This window comes from Vulpes lagopus, chromosome 4 (genome assembly GCF_018345385.1).
Source record: "Vulpes lagopus strain Blue_001 chromosome 4, ASM1834538v1, whole genome shotgun sequence".
Lineage (NCBI taxonomy): Eukaryota > Metazoa > Chordata > Mammalia > Carnivora > Canidae > Vulpes > Vulpes lagopus.
Window position 1 is genome coordinate 133,718,107 of NC_054827.1, and position 23,455 is coordinate 133,741,561.

The window sequence follows — 23,455 nt, forward strand, 5'->3', positions numbered from 1 at the left end:
AGATCTTTTTGTTGATTGTCCCTTTCATTATGATATAGTGCCCTTCTTTACTCTTGTTACAAGTCTTTGTTTTAAAAATCTAGTTTGTCCAATATAAGTATTATTACTCCAGCTTTCTTTTTTTTCCAGCTTTCTTTTGACATCCATTTGCATGATAAATGTTTCTCCATTCCCCTCACTTTCAATTTTCAGGTGTCCTTAGGTCTAAAACGAATCTCTTGTAGGCACCAGATAGATGAGTCTTGTTTTTTGTTTTAATTTATTCTGATACCCTATGTCTTTTGATTGGAGCATTTAGTCTCCTTATATTCAAAGCAATTATTGATAGATATATATTTATTTCCATTTTATTTCTTGTTTTGTGGTTGATTCTGGAGATTTTCTCTAATCCTTTCTTGTCATTTTGGTCTTTCCTTTTCACTCAAGGAGTCCTCTTTAATATTTCTTGTAGGCCTATTTAGTGGTCACAAAATTATTTAGTTTTTTTCTATCTCAGAAACTCTTTGTCTATCCTTTTTATTCTGAATGATAGTTTTGCTGGACAGAGTATTCTTGGCTGTAGGTTTTTCCCATTTAGCACTTTAAGTATATCATGCCAATCTCTTCTGGCTTGCCAAGTTTCTGTTGAGAAATCTTCAGCTAGCCTTATGGGTCTTCTCTTGTAAATTAAGGACTTCTGTCTTGCTGCTTTTTTTTTTTTTTTAAGATTTTTTATTTATTCATGAGAGACAGAGAGAGAGAGAGAAAGGCAGAGACATAGGCAGAGGGAGAAGCAGGCTTCCTGCAGGGAGCCTGATGTGGGACTCAATTCCAGGACCCTGGGATCATGCCCTGAGCCAAAGGCAGACATTTGTTTTGGTTGCTCTATCCTTCAGCCTAGTCATCTGCAGCGGCTCTCCTTGCCTGCTATGGGAAGTGTTTGGTCCTTGGCCAATTTTAACTAGGTGTGCTCTATCTGCTTGTGAGATGAGACCTGATATCACTTCCACCAGAACTGAGACCCTACAGAACTCTCAGGTCAGGAGATGTGCTGTAGGTAGGAGTTTGTGCTGGCCTTTCCAATGAGGGGCTCACCAAGCTGAGACTGAGGCAGGCTTGACCAAGAAGGGCAATCTAGTCAGAGAGCAGGTGTGGGGGGCTTGGCGTAAGCAACACTAGCTAGTGTTGGTGCTGCCCTGTCTCCTGCCAGTGGCTCTGGGTCTATGCTGAGGGTCAAGGGAGGGAAATGGCACCAGCCAGCTCCTTTGTTCCTAGAGAGGAGTCTCCATGAGCACTTCCTCTCAGGGACTTGCTCTGAGAAGAGCAAATAATCTCCCCACTGTGTGCCTCAGGCACTCTTCAGACTGTTGTTTTCATGCCATCTGCCTTCCACCCCCGGTTGTTTGCCTGTCTTCTCTCCAGGAGCAGAACAGTGTCCTCTAGGCTCTATTTCAACCAAGCCTACTGACCTTTCAAACTCCAGGCTTTAAGCCCTGCTGGTTGCAAGAACTCACAAAATTCAGCCCCTCTCATTTTCCAAGTCCATCACGTTGGGGAATCATTCTCCTTGTGCATTCCCCTGTGTGCTCCTCTCTCTCTCTTTGCCTTTCTGCATGACCATGGCTTCCTCCCCTCATAGCACCTGTGATCCTATTTCTCCCCTAAACCATATCTCCACATTTCCTACCTTCTTTTATGTGGCCTCTTCTCTCTCTTTAGTTGTAGAGTTTGTTCTGTCAGTCTTCAGGTGATTTCTGGGGTGATAGGATAATTTGATAGTTATCTAGCTGTGTTCATGGGATGAGACGAGCCTACAGTCCTCCTACTCTGACATCATCCTCCCTCTCTCCCATTTGACCTTTTTAGATTTTACATATATATTATATCATATAGTAATTGTCTTTCTCTGTCTTATCTCAGAATAATGTGCTCAAGTGCATCCATGTTGTTACAAGTAACAGGATATTCTTCTTTCCCGTAAGTGAATAATATTCCATTGTATATGTAACATATCTTCTTTATTCATTCACCCATCGATGGGCATTTGGGTTGTTTCCATATCTTGGCTATTATGAATAATACTGTGATAAACATGGGAGTGTAGATACCTCTGTGAACCTCTGTTTTCATTTCCTTTGGGTATCTACCCAGAAGTGGAATTTTTGGATGATATGGTCTGTTTTTAATTTTTTGATGATCCTCCATATTGTTTTCCATAGTGGATGAACTAATTTACATAACAACAGTATATAAGGATTCCTTTTTTTTCCCACCATGCCCAGAAATTTAATTTAAAGTAGTTTTGAGATAATGTGTTATTAGACACCAAGGAGAGGTAAACACCAATCCTCTCTGGAGGAAAATATCTTCAAACCAGATCTCAAATATTTCACAAACAAAATTCTAAGGAACATGAGCTACTATTAAAAATCATAAAATACATGAAGACATAATAGACAAGAGTCAACAGAGACTAAAAGAGAGAATCAGATTTTTAAGGAATTCAGATATTGGAGTTATGAGATATATAACACAAAGTAAGTATTTGGTTTGTTTCAATAAAAATGATATAAAAAACCAGGAGTAGGAAACAAGACTATTAAAAATAATCAGGCAGATTTTTGAATCACTATATTGTACACCTGAAACCAATATAACACTGTATGTTAACAATACTGGAATCTCAAATTAAATTTAATTTAAAAATATAACCAGGTAGATTTGAAAAAGAGTCAACTCAAAATTCTAATTATAAAAATATAATAACATGATGTAGAAACACAAAGAATGAGTAAATGGATCAGACACAACTGAATAGTGAATTAATGACTGGGAATATAGATCTGAATAAATTATTGAGAACATATCACAGAGAGCCAGAGAAAGAGAAAATATGAAACAGAGGTTAAGAGACACAGAGAACAGAGGGAGAGATCTCTAATTGAAGTTACCAAAGGAGAGAAGAGACAAAATGGGGAAAAGACAATGTTTGAAGAGAGTGGCTGAGAATGTTACAAAAATGATGAAAGACACAAATCCTCAGATTCAGGAAACCCAACATGTCCCAAACAAAATAAATTTAAAAATTCCATGGAACATGTAAACTAAAGAGATAAACCAGAGATAAAGACTGATGGTCTTCACAGGAATAATAATTAGCCTGGCAGCTCATTTCTTGAAAGCAACAATGAAATTCAGAGGCCAGTGGAATAATGTCTGCAAAGTGTTGAGGTAAAATTAATGTCAAACTGGAATTGGTGAGATACATTTTCACATGAGCAAAAACAGACAGTTTATGACCAGCAGATCTTTAGGGAAGGAATTTGTAGAGAATTAACTTCAGGAGAAAAACCATAATCCTAGAAGGGAGGCCAGAGATGTAAGAAATGGCAGGGAAAATACTCTCAGTAATTATAAGCATGTGGATATCTAAGTAAATCTTGAAAATATTAGCTGCGTAAAACAAAAATAACTACTAATTTGTATATCAATGAAAAAATAAGAGAACTAAAATGCGTACAAAAATAGCATTCCTTTCAGAAGCTGTAGGTGAGAATCAATTTTGTTTACTTTCCAGTTTCTGGAAGCTGCCTGTATTCCCCAGTTTGTGTCTTCCTTCCACCTTCAAAGCCAGCAATGGCCTGTTGAGTCTTTGTCACATTGTGTTATCTGACACAGACTCTTTTGCCTCTCCCTTCCACATTTGTGATTATATTAGGCCCTTGGATAATCTAGAATAATTTCCCAGTTAAAACTTTTTTTAAAAAGATTTATTTATTTATTTTAGAGAGAGAAAGAAGGGGCAGAGGGAGAGGTAGAAAGAGAATCCTTGAGCTCACTCCCCACTGAGCATGGAGCTTGATGTGGGGCTGGATCCCAGGACTCTGGGAACATGACCTGAACCAAAATCAAGGATGGGACACTTAACCGACTGAGCTACCCAGGCACCCCAATAATTTCCCTATTTTAAGATAAATGTACAAGATACCTTCATTCCTTCTTCTGCCTTAATTTCTCTTTAGCATGTACCATAAACACATTTATAGGTTCTGGCAATTAGGATGTGGACATTCTTAGGAGGCCATTACTCTGTCTATTAGAATTGAATAATCAAAAAACAAGCAAGAACAAGTAAGAAATGTTAGGACTGGAAATGGACATAGTAGAAATTTAAAATGTAGTAAGAGTATTATGAATAACTTTAAGCCAATAAATTTAAAACATTAAGGACATATTTACGGAAAATATATATAATGTACCCAAACCTACTTTGGAAGAAATGGAAAACTGAAGAGTTGTAGAACTCAATTAAAGAAATTGAGCCAATAGGTTATATTCCCTGAAGGAAACACTAGGTTTCAATAATTTTACATGGTTTTCTGCCAAACTTTCAAGAAATAGATTCAATAGATAAATGCAATTTTACAATAAACCTTTCCAGAAGATAGAAACAGGGGAATATTTTCCAATTTAATTTTAAGTCTAATTTATCTTGGTACCCATGCCTAACAAAGATAAAACAAAAAAGAAAAACTTATAGGCAAATCTCATTTATAAACAGACAAATTTGAAAGGGGATGCCTGGGTGGCTCAGTTGGTTAAGCATCTAACTCTTGATTTCAGCTCAGTTCTTGATTTCAGTGTCGTGAGTTCAAGCCCTGGGTTGGGCTTTATGCTGGGCATGGAGCCTACATTAAAACATTAAGAATCTACTTGGATAAAAATGATCAAATATGTATAAAAATGTGTAAAATTATCAAATTAGATTTATACTTGGAATTCATGATGAGTCAGCATTAGAAAATTTAATAATGTAATATGCTGTATTAATGATTATTTATGAGAGACTACATAATCATCTCAAAGTTGTTGAATGAACATTCAATTATATTCAGCAGCCCTTATAATGAAAAACTGTTCCTTCTATAAGGAACAGAAGAGAACTTCCTTAAAGTGATACAGGTCCTCCAAAAATGATTATGTAAAATATTATTCTCAGTGATGAGACATTACAAGTATTTTTCTTAAGATTAAGAACAAGCAAGGATGACCTCTCCCCACATTCCTGTTCATTGTGGTACTGGGGGTCATGACAGGGCAATAAGAAAAGTAAAAGAAATAGGACACCTGGGTTGCTCAGTTGGTCGGGTGTCTAACTCTTGGTTTTGGCTCGGGTCATGATTTCAGCGTTGTGAAATCAAACCCCACTTCAGGCTCTGTGCTCAATGGGGAGTCTGCTCCAGATTCTTTCCTCTCCCACACCCTCCCTCTCTGTTCCTCCCTCTGCTTGCACACATATGTATTCTTTCTTGCTCTCAAATAAATAAATAAAATCTTTTTAAAAAATTAAAAGAAATAAACGTATGGAGATTGGAAATCCAGATATAAAGCTGTCATTATGTGTAATTGATATGCGTATCTGCATAGAAAGCCCAAAAGATTTAATTTGTAAGAAACAGAAATTAATAAGGAAGTTTATAAAGTGGCAAAAATAAAATTGATATTCAAAAGTTAATTGTGTTTCCATATACCACTAACAAACTGAAAACATATTCCTTAGAAGATAGCGTTGGCACTGGAAACAGAAAGAACAGTACCTAGGAGGAAATGTAATAAAAGATAAATGAGACCATTGTGGAGAGAATTTGGAAATTTCACTGAACAATATCGAAGAAAACTCATACAAATAGAGAAAGAAAGAAAAAAGTGATAGGAGTAACTCAGATTTTATCTTCTCCAGTGGATTTCAAGATTCAAGTCAGAATTGCAACTAGGTTCTTCACTGAACTTAAGCTGATTCTAAAATTTATTGCAAAGAGCAAAGGGCCAAGGATAGGTAAAACACTCTTCAAGGAGATGAACGAGGGGACTTTTCCTATCAGATATAAAAGCTTTTACAAAGAAAACGTAATTAAATAAGTATAATATCTTTGCCAAGATAGAACAATGGAATATAGAACAAAATTCAGATCCCAGAAACACACTCATATGTCTATGGATAATTGTTATATGGTAGAGGCACTTTATAGGTAGTGAGGAAAAGATAGACAACCTAATAAATGCTAGTGCAATTGCTTATCACATGTGGAAATACTAATGTGGCTTTCCACACTGAACCAATTTCAGATAGATGAGGAACATACATGGGGACATCTGGGTGGCTCAGTCAGCTAAGTGTCTGACTCTTGATTTCAGCTTGGGTCACTGTCTCAGGGTCATGAGATAGAGCCCTGAGTTGGGCTGCAGGCTGGGTGTGGAGCCTGATTAAGATTCTCTCTCTCAGGGCACCTGGGTGGCTCAATGATTGAGCATCTGTCTTTGGCTCAGGGCATGATCCCGGGGTCCTGGGATTGAGTCCCACATCGAGCTCCTCTGCGTCAGCCTCTGTGCTCAGCATGGAGCCTGCTTGAGATTCTCTCCTTTTCTGTCTCCCTCCCCTTCTACCTCTCCCCCTTCTTGCACACACACGGGTGTACTGTCTCTGTCAAATAAATGAAGAAATAAAAAAATTTAAAATATTAAATAAAGAACTTAAAATTTTAAACAAAAAAATTAAGGAACTCCTAAATAGTAATAAGAAAAAGACAAACAGGGGCACCTGGGTGGTTTAATAGGTTAAGCAGCTGCCTTCCCCTCAGGTCATGATCTTGGGTCCTGGGATCAAGCCCTGCATTGGCTTCTCTGCTCAGCAGGGAGTTTGCTTCTCTCTCTACCTCTGTGCTCTCTCTCCCTCTGTCACTCTCTCTCAAATAAATAAAATCTTTAAAAAAAAATAAAAAGAAAAAACAAAAACAGAAAAAAATGGAGAAGTAGAAAAAATGAAAGAAAATACACTTTTAAACCATCGTAAGATTCTATTTAACACTGACTAAATTGGCAAAACTTGAAAAGCCTTGACCAATATGTATGTCAGAGGGAGCTTTTATACATTGCATGTAAGAGTATTAATTGATACAATCACTTCATATAACGAATTGACATTTTCTAAAAAAATCAAAGATGTGCATACTGAATACCCAGCAATTTTACTCAGTATGTATACTAGAGGAACTCCTGTATTTTTGTACCAGCAGATACATTCATGAATATTCATAGCAGCATTATTCAAAAATAAAATTTGAGATAAAATTTACATATAATAAAATGTTCTCATTTTAAGTGTATAAAGTTTGACAAATGTTTACACCAATGTAACTAGCACTACTATCAAGATAAAAACTTTCCAATATCCCCCAAACATCCCTCTTTCTCCTCTGCAGAAAAACCCTTCTCCCACTGTCAATATACTTTTTCATTTCCCAGGATATCATATAAATGTAATAATGAACTATGTATGTAATCACTTGTGTCTTGCTTCTTTTTCTTGGCATAATACACTTCAGATTCGTTGTGTACACGTTGTTGTTTGTATCAGTGTTTTCTTGCTTTTTGTTGCTGAGTAGTATTCTATTATATAGATATGTCAGGAATCGCTTTAATAATTCACTAGTTGTTGGGCTTTTATTTTATTTATTTATTTATTTTTTGTTGAGTTGTTGGGCTTTTAGATTGTTTCCAGTTCTTGGCTATTACAAATAAAAGAGCTGCCATGAAAATTCATGTGCAGGTATTTTTATTTTTCTTGTGTAAATTCCTAGGAGTAGAATTATTGGGTCAAAAAATAAGTATATATTTAACATATAAGAGATGTAATTCTGTTTTCCAAAGTGGTTGCACTATTTTACATTCCCACTAGCAATATATGAGGGCTATGGTTCATAGCAGCGTTATTCATAACAGCAAAAATAGAAACAACCCAAATGTTTACTCTCAGAAGAATGAATAAATTATGGTATATTCATTCAAAAGAACACAACAGACAATTAAATTAACCATAGCTATATGGAGCAACATGACTAAAACTTATTTAAAAAGGCAAGTCATGGATGAATACATAAAGTCTATTCCATATATATATATATATATATTTATATATATACTTATATATATACACACACACATGTCTAAAATATGCTAAATGAAACAATGTTATTTAGGAATATATACATTTTGGAAAGGCTCTGAGATAAAGCAAAGGAGTGATAAACACAAAATTCATGATAGTGGTTAACCTCTGTGAAAGGATTATGTAGGGATGGGAATGGATAGTGTTTTTCAAAGATATTGGTAATATTGATATCCTTAATCTTCATGATAGATGCATGGCGTTTATCTTTGTTATTCTTTAACTGGCACCAACATTTTACATATGCTTATATATGATAAAGTTTTATAACAAAAAATTAAAAGGAAAACATATTTGATATTTCTTTAGCCTTACTGTCAGGTTTCCTTAAGAAAAAAAAGATTGACTTGAGCATTTGTCCTATACTGTAATATATTTTCCTAATTCTATTTACTATTCTGTATACTATGCTTAGAGATTGCAGTCATAGTACTGGAATAATTCTGGAATGCATTTCTTTCTATGGGAGTAAGAAGCTGGATGTCTGACTCCATATTAATGGCAGTAATTAAATTCATATATCCTTGTTTATGGAGATGAGAATATAGTCCACCTGATAACAAAAATGATTGAATAGAATTCATTATTTCTTAAAATTATGCCAGGGAAGGATATATATCTTCTATTTATTTCCTTTCCAACTGAATAATTTAAAACTAGGGTTTAAAAACCATCATAAAATGACCTCAAAGTCAAAAATATGTCATTAATTCTAGAAAGCCTGGGTGGTCACTTATTGGGTAAGAGGACTATAATATAGACAGTAGAAATTTCTCTATTTTGGTTGTATCTTAGGCGTACAAGTTCAAGAAGTGGAAAATTTTGTAAGATGAAAAATCCCAGTGAGTAAAATAGAAACATGCAAGAAATGTTTTTATGTATTTTGGTAGTATAAAAAAACCCCATAGGTTATAGAGTTCCATCAGATGGTACATTTCTGTCTCTTTCCTGGGATATTATTACTGAAGACAATTGTTTAAAAAATTAGTTACAATTTGATCTTTGTTTATCTACTTTGTTTATAAATATATTAAGACATAAAATTGTGAATTTGAGTAAAATACCATCTTCTCCCCCAAAAAAACCTTTACAGCAACTCAAGTATGAAACGTGTTTGTAGCTGGAAATCACATGTGAATTATTACAGAAACAACTTCAAATGTAGAGGGCTGGTAATAAGCTTCTCATTTTATTAAATAATAAAAATATAATCGTAATGAGATACTTAAGGAATTACTATTAGAGTACAAATTCCACAAATAAAAAATTCCTTAATACCAATCAATAGCCTGGTTTACTCTTAAGATTGAACCAAGTTGTATGACTAGCAGTAATCATTGTAAGAACTAATGTGATACTTTCATTGTGCTCCACATTACTTAGAAAAAATTTAAAAAATTATTTTGCCCTATATGATTAGACATGAAATGGTAAAGAAAGCCACATAAAGGTACAATTGAGCATGTGAGTTATTTTCTCATACTAGCAAATGATTGTCAGACTAGGAATACCTGAGAGAGAGGTTTCCTATTCCTTAAATGATCATCACTGACAAATAGGGATTCTGGATTTTTATACAGTGAGCTTTAATTACTTGTGTGAATTGGATCACAGATAATCCTACTCTAAATGAAGGTTGAATTTTCAATTTTCACTTTGGAATATAGGTTTGAATTTTCTAAAAAAGATTTATTTACTGGGGCACCTGGGTGGCTCAGTGGTTGAGCATCTGCCTTCTGCTTAGGTGGTAATCCAGGGGTCCTGGGATCAAGACCCACATCAGGCTCCCTTCATGGAGCCTGCTTCTCCCTTTGCCTATGTCTCTTCCTCTCTTTGTGTGTCTCTCATGAATAAATACATAAAATCTTTTGTAAAAAGATTTATTTACTTATTTTAGAGAGAGAGTGCACATACATGAGTGGGGGGAGGGCAGAGGGAGAGAATCTTCAAGCAGACTCTACACTCAGCATGGAGCCCAATGTGGGGCTGGAGCCCAAGGTGGGGCTTGATCCCATGACCATGAGATCATGACCTGAGCCAAAACCAAGAGTCAGTTGCTTAACCAACTGACTATAGAGATAGGTTTGAATTTTAAACAATACACATTTGTGCAAATTTCAAAAATGTTTTCATATGTACCATACACTTGAAGCTACTATAAGCCTATGACGTTAGTGGGATCTATAGTTACTTTCCTCTATTTTGCTAATGAGAAAACAAGACTTATGGAGATTAATTGTCCAAGTATCTTGCCTAATGACTGGAGTCCTTGTATTATATTTTGAATACAGTGCTCTTTCTTCTGTATCATCATTTCCATATCTGATGTTTGCCTTCAGACAAAAATAAAAATTATGATGTCATCTTGTTACATTTCATCTTTGGAGGTTCAGGTAGGTTGAATAATGGCTACCCAAAGATATCATGTGCTAATGCCTGGGACTTGTACATGTTACCTTATGAGGAAAAAAAGATTTCCACAGATGTGATTAACTTCAGGATCTTGAGATACGGAGATAATCCTGCATTATCCAGGTGAAACTATATCCCATCATAAGTGTCCCATATAAGATGCTTATAAGAGAGAAGCAGAGGGATATGACACAGAAGAGTAGAAGACAGAGATACAGAGGAAAAGGCAACCTTTTCTTCTGACCAGAAAGTCAGAGACGGGAGGGATGTGGCCACAAGCCAAGGAATGCCAACATCCAGCAAAAGTTGGAAGAGGAACAAAGAACAGAACCTTCCCTGGAGCTTTAAAAAGGAATGATGGTCAATGCAAACACCGAGATTTCACACCAGTTAAATTGATGTTGAACTTTTGGCTTCTAGAGCTTTCCTAGGAGAGAATGGTTAAAATGTTAGGGTTTAATTTTTTTTTTAAATTTATTTATGATAGTCACAGAGAGAGAGAGAGAGAGAGGCAGAGACATAGGCAGAGGGAGAGGGAGAGGGAGAAGCAGGCTCCATGCACCGGGAGCCTGATGTGGGATTCGATCCCGGGTCTCCAGGATCGCGCCCTGGGCCAAGGGCAAGCGCCAAACCACTGCGCCACCCAGGGATCCCAAAATGTTAGGGTTTATAAGAATATCTCTTTCTTGTCTCTGAAAATTAATAGGGAATATTTACATATTTTAAAAGGAAATATTTAAGTGAAGTAGATATTGTTAATTCATGTAAAAACAAAGTCATATCACTGACAAACTGAAATATACTGTATCCATCTAAGAAAAACTGGGAGCTTATTGTGTATTTATTTGAATGACAAAACCTCAGTATTTCATTTCATAGTAAACAATTTTTTTTCTTTTATAGGAAATATATTGGAGCTATCATGTCTGGAAGTATGTTTACAACCTAATTTCAATTATTCAGTCCCCTCTTTAAATTTTTCTTTTGTGACTTTTCTGAAACCAGTAAGAGAAACTCAGACTATTATGGGAATCTTTCTAAATCACTCCAACTTTCAAAACTTCACCAGAATTTGCCAAGGCATCACAGGTGAATTCAAAATGTGCTCTCCGTGTTTGGCTTGTAAGTCCAAAAAGAACATGGATTTTATTTCTCAGGAACGAACATCAAAAGGTAAAATGATAATAGAATTTATCAAGAATAAATTACCTTAGTCTGTTAAAAAAATAATGATATATTATAATTTTAAATCCAATAGTATCAGAACACTCAGCAGTGTGGCTTTTGATGAGTGACTTGCAGGGCTTTGGGATATTACTCGTTCTTGGTTTAGTTTATCTAAAACAAAATATCTACTTTTAAAAGATATCAAAATGCCACCATAATTTATGTATGTTTGATGGTTAAAAGATTATTTAGCATGCTCTCTTCAGAGGTATTGCATTTTTTTAATTGAAAAAAAAAATTCTAAGTAAACCTGTAGGCTCTCAAGTAAAATCAAACTTTGATTTCCTAAGAGGTCATTGAATCCTTGATACATTTGTACCTTCTCCTGCCTAACATTTATCCACTGTGTATGAATTGTCTTTTTACTTGTCTAACTGTCCAGTGAGCCACTTGATGTTAGGGACTTTGTCTTTATTCATGATATATCTAGATCTTAGAATAATGCCTGCCATTAGGCACTCAATAAATATTTCTTTAATGAATAAACAAACGAAAGAATAACCATGTATTATGTGTAATGTCTAACTGAATCTTGCATCTATTTTGAGATCAATATATGTTATTTAATTAAATTAAATCAGCTTTCATCATTGAGAAATTAAATGACTCATTTGTAGTCATAAAATATACTTGTGGCCTCAGGCCCAAGCATCAAATTTATTATTTATACCCTATTCAGTGAAATTGCCCTCTGTATCACTCCATATTGGCATCTTTCCTCATTCTTTCAGGATGGGAATGAGATTTCTTGGCATGGAATTTGGATAAAATACAAAAGATCTTCTTCTGAGTTCTTGCTCATGTAGTGCTGTAACTATTGCACGGTTCTGGGTCAAATTCACCAGAGAGTAAGCTGAGGTGATAAACCTTTATGCTGAGAGAGAACTGGGAAGTGTTTTGAGGGTTGGTAACTCACAGATGCTACTTCTCTGAAGTGAAATGTGAGACCTGCATTGATAAGTTATGCCTGTTGGTATGGGTGTATAACATACCACCTGGAAACTCAGTGTCTTGACACAATGGCAATCATTTTATTCTTTCTCTTCCTTTCCTTGTCTTCCTTTTCTTTCCCTCTGTCTCCCTTCTCCTTCTTCTCTGGTTGGCCAGGGATTCAGAATGGGCATAATGGGGACATTTCTGGCTTGGAACATTATAATCTGTCCCACAAGTCCTCAGAGAAAGGTCTCTATTTTGTTGAGATACTCCAATTCTATTTCAACCCTACTGTGACCTGGTTTTCACAATTAAAAAAAAAATGTAAACACTACTTTATCTGTAGAGGAAAGATGGTATTTAGTTTTGAGTGGTGTGTGTCTTCTTAATATGCATTACTATTTTGCAAATAATATTTTCTTAATCTCTTTCTAGTTCTTACCATGAAAGGATCAACAGAAGTGAAGGCAAATGATTTTCATTCACCCTGTCGACATTTTAACTTCACTGCAGCTCCTACATTTGATCCCTTGGAAGAATATAACATTACTTGTAATCTAAAAACCCACACGAGAAGGTTAGCAATCATGGAGGAAGATCCACCCAAGGAAAAGTCTAGGAACTATACTTGTAGGACTATGGAAATCCTGAACAATTGTACATACATTTCTTTGTACCTAGAAATGGATGTCAAAAGTAAGTACTTAAGGAAGTTAGAGGGAAAAGAGAATTGGATACAAAATCAAATAAAGCTTAACTAACACATTAACTTCATTAAAAGTTAAATAGTTGAAGACTTTGTTGATGAATATGACTAGAAAGAAGCTAGTCCTTTTACCTGTTTACATTTTTTCTTTCAAAATTTGCTTTTCCTGAGTACAGCTAGACCTGTACTGAGAAACAGAGAAGGCATCTGTGGGTTGTGATTTGAGGGGCACTAGCAAGACCTCAGAGTAAACTTTGGACATGCTTATTAGCTGTGCTTGAAGTAACACTATGACACCTTCATAGTGTCACAGAGTATTAAAGGGTGAAATTTATTTATTTATTTTTGGTGAAATTTATTTTTAAATGTAAATATCCATGTACCTTGGGATGGGCTATTAAAATTTTACTCTGGATAGACTTATGTCTTCTAGAGTTGAGAACCAGGACTAAATAAAGATTTTTGATGTAAAGCCATAGAGATAGGCAGTGTGCAGATGAGGCATTTTGGGTCACTGGATAGCTCTGAGGGAAAGGGAGTAGCCCAAAAGATAAACATCACACATATCTTACTTCTAAAGCTTATTAGCTTCCTAGGCACCCTATTCGGAATTACCATAATTGATCCTTTCCACTAAGCAGTATGCCCCACTTTACCTATAAAATCTATTTTTGAAGACTATTTTATGATATAACCATTTAATAAGTGCCTACTGTATGGCAAGCAATGTGCTAGCATTAGGGACGCAAAAGTAGATGAATGTCAAACAATTCAGGAAGTGTGTCCAGTGTAACAGAAGCTATGGTAGAGTAAGTTGCTGAGCTTTTTGATACTCCAGACATATGAAAGCCTTTCATATTGCCTTAGAGTGCTTTTTTAAAAGCTTTAATTTTTTAGAAGTAATTCTTTTATTTTTATTTTTAAAAATATTTTATTTAAATTCAATTTGCCAACATATAGTATAACACCCAGTACTCATCCCATCAAGTGTCCTCCTATAGAGGTAATTATTTAAAAAATATTATATATATTTTCAAGCAAATAAACTATGTAATATGTATGCATTTTTAAAGTAAAATATAAGGCTTCAAAGGAATTTCTTTTGTGAGTTAGTCTGCAGGGCCGTACAGCATCTGCAATTAGGGGTTATTTCAAGGTGTGTGTATGTGTGTAAGATACGGGGAGGATCTGAGATGATCTGAACAGAGGTCAATTCTCTTGGGTTTAGGAGTGAGGTTAGAAGGTAGGGTTTGGAAGGACTGCAAAGAGATGGTGACAATGATGAAAAGTGAAAGATAAAGAGGTTTAGATTACAAATATTAAAAATCATATTTATTTCCATGTATCCATCGAATTGCTTTTTTATGTTTTCTAAAACATGAAGTAAAAATAAGCATTTCTATAATTATGATTTCAAGAGAATTTTCTGTGTTAATGAAAAAATCCATAAATGCTAGTCAAAGTGAAATAGTAGTTAACATAATTCAGAAAGATAACAGTATAAACAAACATATAGTCTTGTATTCTGGAAAAAGTATATCTATTTGCCACATGTAGAAGATATAACATTTATGTGTATTTTACTCTGCTGTGCAGAGACTAATTTGATCTCCCTTAAAAGCCCTATCCCCCAGCAGGTGAAAGTAAATTTAGTCCAATTTGGTAAATTTACTCTGAAACAATAATTTAAATTCTCTCTTCAGATTTTTTTTTCAGATTCCTGTCTGTTCCCCCTTGTTTCTCTCCAAGATGACTGCTGGGATGGGGGATAGGTAGGCAGCATGGGATGTGGGAGAGACACTCTTCTGCATTTGCATCAGTGCTTTGATGGCTGTACAGGCTGGCCTGGCCCCAGTTGCACACATTCTGCTATTGCTAGATAAAGTTGGTGAATGTGTCATTCTTTTTTCATAGATTGATCAGTGCCCAACAACACTTTGAGCATTGGCCCACCATGGCTCTTGCTGGCACTGTAAGGCTTCTATTCCAATTAACTGCAGGCTTTTAATTTGCTGAGCAAGGAATGCAAGTTTGCAGTTGAATAGCATGGGATGATTTGGGGGACACTGAGAGATGCCATCCCAGTCAACGTTTACCTTTTTAGCATTTAGCCTCTTTTCTAAATAAATGTTGGATGGCTATATAATGTACATCTGCTCATGGGGGTAGGTCCTGTGAAAGGGGTAACCAAATAGTGAACCCCACAAGGACAATCATCCAAGGGGATAAACAAGTTATATATCCTGGTAACTTTGAAGCAAGTGTTGTGTTTTGTGTTCAAGAAAGAGGGTACATAGGGTGGCTTGGGAAGACAGTAGACAGTTATATCTTCGACATGGCGAGGTCACCTTTCATTATGTCACTGATTCCTAGGTCCACTGGCCAGTGTATCTTTATGAGACCAGAGGAGATGGTGCTAAGCTATTGTTGGATGGGGACTATCCTTCCCGTGTGCCTCACTGTCATTTGAATGAACGAGTTTTTACTTAGGGTAACGGCATGTTTAATTAATGTGTGCACCTGCTCTGATCATTGCAGAGAGTCCATGCAGAAGGGGGGTTCTGATTATTCATGTGCCTTGGCTTCTCATATGCTCAGTCCAACCTTTTCTCTGTATTTTTCTTTCCTCTACATCTTTCTTACACTCACTATATCTTTGTCACTTTGAGGGCCATAATTACAAATGGCCTTGACTCTGGGACTCAGCTTGTTGTAGTCTTAGCTTTGTGATAGCAACCCCAAGGAAACTATCACCAACATAAATAATCTGTAATGGAAATTAATCCTACAATTTCGGAATTAGAGGGATCCCTGGAAGCTCTCTGGTCAAATTTCTTCACTTAATACAATCATTTGACATATCAGAGAAGAAATAAAGATAGCAAATGACCCTATAACAGAGATGATCATATATTCAGTGTTTCAGTTAAGGCCAGAATATGTAGTAGAACACAACTACTCCACCATAAGGCCTCTCTCTGTTGCATCATTTTATTGTATTTTTTTTGTGTGTGTGCGTGTGTTTTTATTGTATTTTAATAGTACTTTTTTTCTTTGTAGATTTCACTTGTTCCATGAAGATGACTTGGTATGTTTTAGTTCTAGTCGTTATTATATTTTTTCTCATCCTCACTATCCATAAAATACTTGAAAGCCACAGAAGAATGTGGAAATGGCAGAGTAAGTATTGAGGGATAAATCCATTGTTTGGGACAATCCATTTAGGGTCTTATTTATAGATTTACATTCTTTTTAAGGTTCAATTTATCACTTATTGAGCACCTACTATAAGTGGCAGTTCTAGGTAACCTAAGGAATATAAGCATAAGTAAGACACAGTATTGGCACTCAAGGAGCTTTGTGCGTCTTTCTCTACTTAGACAAGCAAATAGGGGGGAAGGCTGAGCAGACGCTTAATGAACATGAAGACAGAAGACAGGTAGAAGAATAAGGAGTGGTGATAAAGAATTTCAGAATTGGAGATCTTAAACAGAGTGGCTCTAGGTGATGAGGGTGAATGGGAATGGATCTTTAATAAGTATAAGGGTGTCAGTAGAGTTTTGGCTGGGCAGAGGTATAATGTGTCATTGGAATCAGGCAATAGGGATGATACTAAAATTTTTAACTAGCATGACACAGGCATCCACCTATCAGGATGGACACTGACTGTAAACTACTCAGGTCACCCTAGTGGTGTGTACCCGCACACATATACCAACCCTTCTCGTGTGTACCTATGCATATACTGACACTACTAGTAAGTACCCATGCATATACTGCTTGAATATCAGGCCTGAGGGATGGGGAGAGGTAGAGAAAGAGAGAGAATCCTAAGCAGGCTCCACACCCAGCACAAAGCCCCACATGGGGCTCGATCTTACGACCCCGAAATCATGACCTCAGCCCAAATCAAGAGTCAGATGTGTAATTGACTGAGCCACCTAGGTGCCCCTGTTGCAGATATTTCTGAGAGCAGTTTCAAATCATTGTCCTTGATACCTTAGTGCATAGTTTTGAGTTTCTTGATCTATTTTGCCATATAACTGCATATCAGGAAAGAGAGAAGCCAGATAGAGAAAATGTCTAGAAAGGAACCAATAGTGAGGAGTGAACATCCCTATAAACATCCACACAAATGACGGGCTTAGTGGCTTTTGAAGGCTTGCCTCACAAATCCAAGTGTATGAAGTAATGAAACATGTCTCGCCATTTAGGGCATTAAAATAATTAAATATTAAATATGCATTAAATATTCTGTAAATATCTATGTATATATAATAATGTAAATAATATAATATTCTGTACATAAGACCTGGTGCTTTTCATTAGAGGTGATGGCATGATGGCACTGGCGGTCGTGGAGAAACCACTTGTTTTAGAAAGAACCTGTGTTTGCTCATGGAAAACCACTTAATGAGGAAAGCCCTTAATGTCTTGTTACTCCTGGCTCTATTGTAAATGGCCCATTTTCCTCAGTAACCTTTTGAATCAACATGGGGAATGTATATTAAGAATGTGCTTGTTTTTCATTTAAATATTTAATTTCTTTTCTTGGACTAGGTCATAAATACAAACCTACATCTGCTCTCTTACGAGGACAGGATTCTGAGAAACTGCGAACACTGCACGTGCAGGTTATTTCAGGTGAGTTTTGTGGCCTGCCAGCAGAGCATGGATTTGAAAATCCCAGTGCTTCACCATTTTACTATAGACCCACGATCGAATGATCTGAGCTCCTTTAAATTAGCCTTGTATCTGGAAGAAAGGAGCTGCGGGCAAATGAAATCGAGTTTAATATGTCTCATTATCAGGGGACAGTTATGATCAAAACTAGCTCCTTAAATAATGGAAAGTTTGCCTAATTGGCAAGAAGAAATTCATGTGAGTGGGCAGAGGAGAGAAAGCAATAAGGAAGAAGCCTCAGATTTATTTTTAAATGAGACAAGATACCATTATTCTTCAGAATTGCAAGAGGTAATTGCAGAGTGGGCATGGCTTTTGCTGGAGCTTTCACTTAGCAAAGGGTGTCATTGTGTAAAGAGAACTTCTAATAGCCCCAATTAAAAAGTCCCCTGTCCTCTCCCGAGAAAGAGGAATGGAAGGGGGAACCCTAATTAGAGCAGCGAAGGGAGCTGTTAGCACAGACGCTGTGGTTCCATCTCCTAATTGCGAAGCCTCCTTCGGAATTCAAGCTGTCACATCCTATTAAAAAGGGAGAGAGGGAGAATGTGACGCGAGCAAAGTCCTCTTCTTCATCAGGGAGACATCATATCCTCAGCTCTTTGAAAAACCGCAGCATGATGAGTGATAATTTCTCCAGCTCCTTGTGTACAGCCAGTGAGCAGTCGTCTTCACACTTTGAGAAGTCAGATAAGGAGGCTTCAGGTCGGGTGTATGAATGGTTTCCAAAAATGAAAGGAAAGTGAACAAAGCCCAGTCCCCACCCCCCACGCCCCACAGCTGCATCTGCAGCCACATACACATGTGCATAGCATTTCACTGGAAACTCTGCTCCCGAGGCTTTTCTCACCTATTTAAATTAGCAGCGACTCAGCAACCCTGAGCTGGAGGAAAAATCAGATGGAATGTTCCTAGAGAACTCAATTAAAACAAAAAAATCAGACTTTCTGTTCTCAGCATTAGCAGTAAGTATTCGCCTGTGGCTGATAATAGGCAGTAGCTAAGTAGTCATTTGATACCAGCTAAATGTGGGGACCATTGATGGAAGTGTTGTGTGCTCAGTGACAGTTCTGTTTGATTAATGAAATGAAAATCAGCAGGTTGTTTCAAATGCCCAAATTCACCTTTATAGGGGGAAAAAAAAATGCCATTCCTCTTGTTCTCCTCTCTGTGGCTGGACCCAGGCCTTGACATTCACGCACCGTTATAACCTTGTTCTGTTGAGCTTTTTCTGTGGCCTCAGGAATCCTGGTCCTGCTTCTTTTTGAATCATAATTTTGAGCACTGCAGCTTCGTCTGAGAAAAAGGCAATAGTCCCCCTGTCAATTCATATCATCAGGGGGATCACAAATTTAAAGTACTAGCTAACCACAAGGCTAACCTCACAAGTTGTTTTTATGAGCCTTTGATTTTAATTCAGCAGAGGAAACGGTCTTGGCCATCCGCTCCCTTTAACAGCTCTCACTAAAAATCCTCGAGCTTTATCACCAGGTATATAATATTAATGTTTCGAGCAAGCCAAGAGGGGAAAGACTTTAAAAAAAAAAAAAAATCAAGAGTCCTTTTGAGGCTTAGCATCTTAAGGAGGGGTGGGGCAGGAAGAAGCAGATTCTTTCTTGTTATTTATAATCCTTTAACCTGAATGCCATTTCCCCCCCTCCTATTATAAGTTGCTCTTTCTGAGAGAGAAATGGGAAGGAAATAATGTCTCCCTCGAGTGCCGTTTTTAAGGCCTCTCTTTGTAATGATGGATTACAGGCAGCAGTGAGAATGGAAGGAAAAAACGTGCCAGCCTGGTTTTCTGGCAAAGCAGTAATGTGAGTGCAAAAAAACCAGTTCAAAGGGAGTTGACTACTGTCACATTCAGTGGAGCAGCTTGCTGCTGTCTCAGGCTGTATGTTCCAGAATGTCTCTCCAGTTGTTCATGTATTACAAAGGAAGTGTTGTCACTCAGAGATAGATGGGCTCACACCCTGGAAAGACGGGAGAGAAATAAAGGGAGATGACCTTGACCTTGGCGCTGCACGGTGCCTGGCGCGGCCCGGAGTCCAGTGACCACTGGCAGAAGACGTGCGTCTCCTGGCTGCAGAAAGCCACGTCCCAAAGAATCAAATCCCAAGCTTTTATATGCCTCTGATGTTTCCTTCCTTGTTCTGAGAAGCGTGATGGCTTCTGTTGCCTGCCTTGGCATTTATCTACATTTTATTCAGCCGAGTGTTACCTTCACACAGGTACTGACTCTCTTTTTTTCAGCTTTGGATCCTTGTCTCCAGCATAATATCTGGCACTGTAGTTAGTGTGTGCACCAGAAAAGCTTATTAAGTCACATAAAGCCTAACAGGAAAGGAGTATAGAGTGAAAAAGAGCAGATGGGCAAGGAATGAGTCTTGGGGTTTGAGAAAGGTGAAAAGAGAGAGTGATCAGAAGAGACATAATTCAACTTCATCAAAGAATATGTAACTTGGGGCATCTGTGTGGCTCAGTGGTTGAGCATCTGCCTTCTGCTCAGGTCGTGATCCCGGGGTCCTGGGATTGAGTCCCGCATGGGGTTCCCCGTGAGGAGCCTGCTTCTCCCTCTGCCTATGTCTCTGCCTCTCTCTGTGTCTCTCATGAATAAATAAAATCTTAAAAAAGGAAAGACTATGTAAGCCTATAGAATTGCCAAGGATATTAAAGAATCATGGAATATATCAACTGTCTAGAAGAAGAGATTTTGAGAACTGTGCAAAAGTAAATTTGAAATATATCCCTAGAAACAGTGTTTAAAGGTTGATCACATTGGGAGACCAGAGTCAAGAGCAGGAGCAGGGGACTAGGACCCCAATAATCGGATACAAACAATAGCAATCAACTTGGCTGGCTTGGCAGAAAGGAAACGTGTTGGAATACCAGCAGGCAACCCATAGAAACAACGGGAATGTTAGGCATTCAGAGATTGAAGATGAACAGGAGCTAAGGGAGGCCAGGCAGCCAAAAGTACAATGAAAGTCATGATGGGAATGGTCCGGTGAGAATGCCTCTCTGCTGGTATCACCACCACTAGACATTCCCTCGGAGCTTCCAGACCTATCCTTTGGTCATTCAGCTTTGCATCACTGTCCAGGATTGCAAGCCCTGACTAAGTGCAGGCCACGGATTGGTACTCTGGGTGCCAGGAAGCAGGGAGAAGGACGATCTGCCCCTCTGGCTTCCTGCATCTTTGAGAGCACCCCAGAGATGTCCCCATTGTTGGATTGCCAATAACTAAGTTTCTATGACACCAGGTTTCTAGGATTAGAGCCTCCACAGACTCTTGCTGCATGGGTTGGTGAAGGGGCTCACTTCATCTCTCCACTCTATGTCCACTGAAAATGGTGAAATCTTTAAAACTTGAAATTCTTCACCTTCAACTATTCAACCAAAATCTGTTGGACACTGACTAAGGGCCAGGCATTACGCTAAGCACTGATGATACCGTGGCACAGCCCAGCATGGTCTCCGCTTTCACAGAGCTGATGTCAAGGTTAAGGAGATTCTATACGCCCCCACCCCCCACCCCTCCACCTACCCTGTGGCATTAGGAGAAGGGAAATCTGGTTAAACTATAAACATTCACTAAGCAACTTTCATAGACCACATTTTATTTCACAAGAATCTTACTTTTTTCCTGATGAGAAAAACTGGAACTAAGAGAGTTTTAGTAACTGACCCACAGCCAGTTCCTGGCACAGTCAGGGTTCAAACTCAGTTTTGTCCAGCGGGCTTTCCGGCACGGCACTTACCGGCTTTGGTGCACTGGGGAGTTTACCCCTGCTGGTTCAAGTCACAGATCAAAACTCACCTTGTTCTTTTACATTTAACATTGGAAACTGAGATGAAACATTTTTCCCTACGTTGTATAAGGTTGTAGGAGCTTGTGTGTGACAGTGTGAGTCACCCTCAAAGTAACACTTCAGCTTTAGTGAAATGTTTTTTGCAGTTAATGTGAGTGGGTTCTTAGGGACCATGAAGCAAACAAAATGGAATTTTACTGTGAAAGAGAATTACTAAATGCCAAAAGTAAGTGGATGACCCTATAATTTGTATTACCCCAAAATATAACTAATGGCAATGTAAAATTATAATTTGCAACATGTTTATGCCCAGCATAATAAAGACTAAATCCGTTTCGATTTCCAGCAGAGGAGAAGATAAATTACCCATGCCAGATGTCCAACAACCAAGCAAAATAACATGGAAATTTAATTTTTACTTGCTTAACTATAATATTTATGACTCTTAGAGTACAGATTTGGGTTCATAAAACAGTAAAGGTTGAAGCCATCTGCTTGATAACAGAGCAGACTGCGGAGGGTGACTCTGTATGCTGAAAGAATTTCTTAACTGTGGAGAATCTACAGGCCAAATAGAATGATTTATTCTGTTCATTCATTGGATGCCTTTATGTGATGGCCTTTTGTGCAAGGTCTGGAAGACCTGATGATAAAACATATACAGACCAACCTCTTCTCCATCTTTGCGCAGATTCTCCTCGCCAGGACCATCCTGCCTCCCTTGCCTCTCCTTGCAGATCTCCCCTCCTCTTACCCTGCCTTTGTCTAGCTCATGCCAGCCCTCACTTCTGATCTCAGCTCCACAAACACTTCCTCAGAGAAATTATACTGGGCCTCTGAGTCTAGGTCAGTTTCCCTTCTTACCCTCATAACACCACACATCTCTCCCTGTGCCGGCTGTCACTACTGTTATTTTATTTGTGTTATTTTAAAAGAGATATTTATTTATTTATTCATGAGAGATACAGAGAGAGAGAGGCAGAGATATAGGCAAAGGGAGGCAGGCCCCTGTAGGAAGCCTGATGTGGGACTTGATCCCAGGACCCTGGGACCCAGGACCCTGGGGTTCACGCCTTGAGCCAAAGGCAGATGCTCAACCACTGAGCCACCCAGGCATCCATATATTTGTGTTATTTGATTGATAGGGTTCCCATGAGCCACCTAGCTCCTTGAGATTAGGAACTCTACCTAATAATATTCATCACTGCATCCCCAGCTCATAGCATAGTGCATATGGGGGCACAGAGTAGGTACCAATAAATATTTGTGAGAGAAATACAGTTCTACATTGACTATGTGGAAAGTACAGCTGCTGTGGTGTCTTACGAAGACCCTTCAAAAACTCATCCCCCCTAAATTATAGCTGAGATCAGAAGTGAGGGCTGGCATGAGCTAGACAAAGGCACTTCATCAGCTTCATTCCTTGGAGTGCCAAGGATATCCACAGTGTGAATGAACTAGGAGTTGAGACAATGGCTCAGAATATTGGCAGCTGTCTGTTCTCTTTAGTCGTTAATTCTAGGTAATTTTGCAATCATGTACTTTCCCATCCTCATTTGATTTTCACACTGGCCAGATTTGGAACAGCTGAGTGGTTTTAGGATCACTGTTAACAGATGGAGCTTTGAATGTAGTAGAAAGTTGGCTCCTTGAATAATGGAAGTCTATTTCAAGCTGCCATAATTGGTTCTATTAGCCCTA

General features: G+C 37.8%; 1 protein-coding gene across 1 annotated transcript in view; it reads left to right on the forward strand.

The window, feature by feature from the left end:
- The window catches only part of TMEM156 (transmembrane protein 156), a 46,063-nt gene that overhangs the window by 10,610 nt on the left and 11,998 nt on the right, over window positions 1-23,455 (forward strand). The window contains exons 2-5 of the mRNA XM_041752976.1: window positions 11,300-11,569; window positions 12,992-13,252; window positions 16,323-16,442; window positions 17,823-17,906. Coding sequence (XP_041608910.1) covers window positions 11,300-11,569; window positions 12,992-13,252; window positions 16,323-16,442; window positions 17,823-17,906 — 735 coding nt within the window. The remainder of the gene's footprint in view (window positions 1-11,299; window positions 11,570-12,991; window positions 13,253-16,322; window positions 16,443-17,822; window positions 17,907-23,455) is intronic.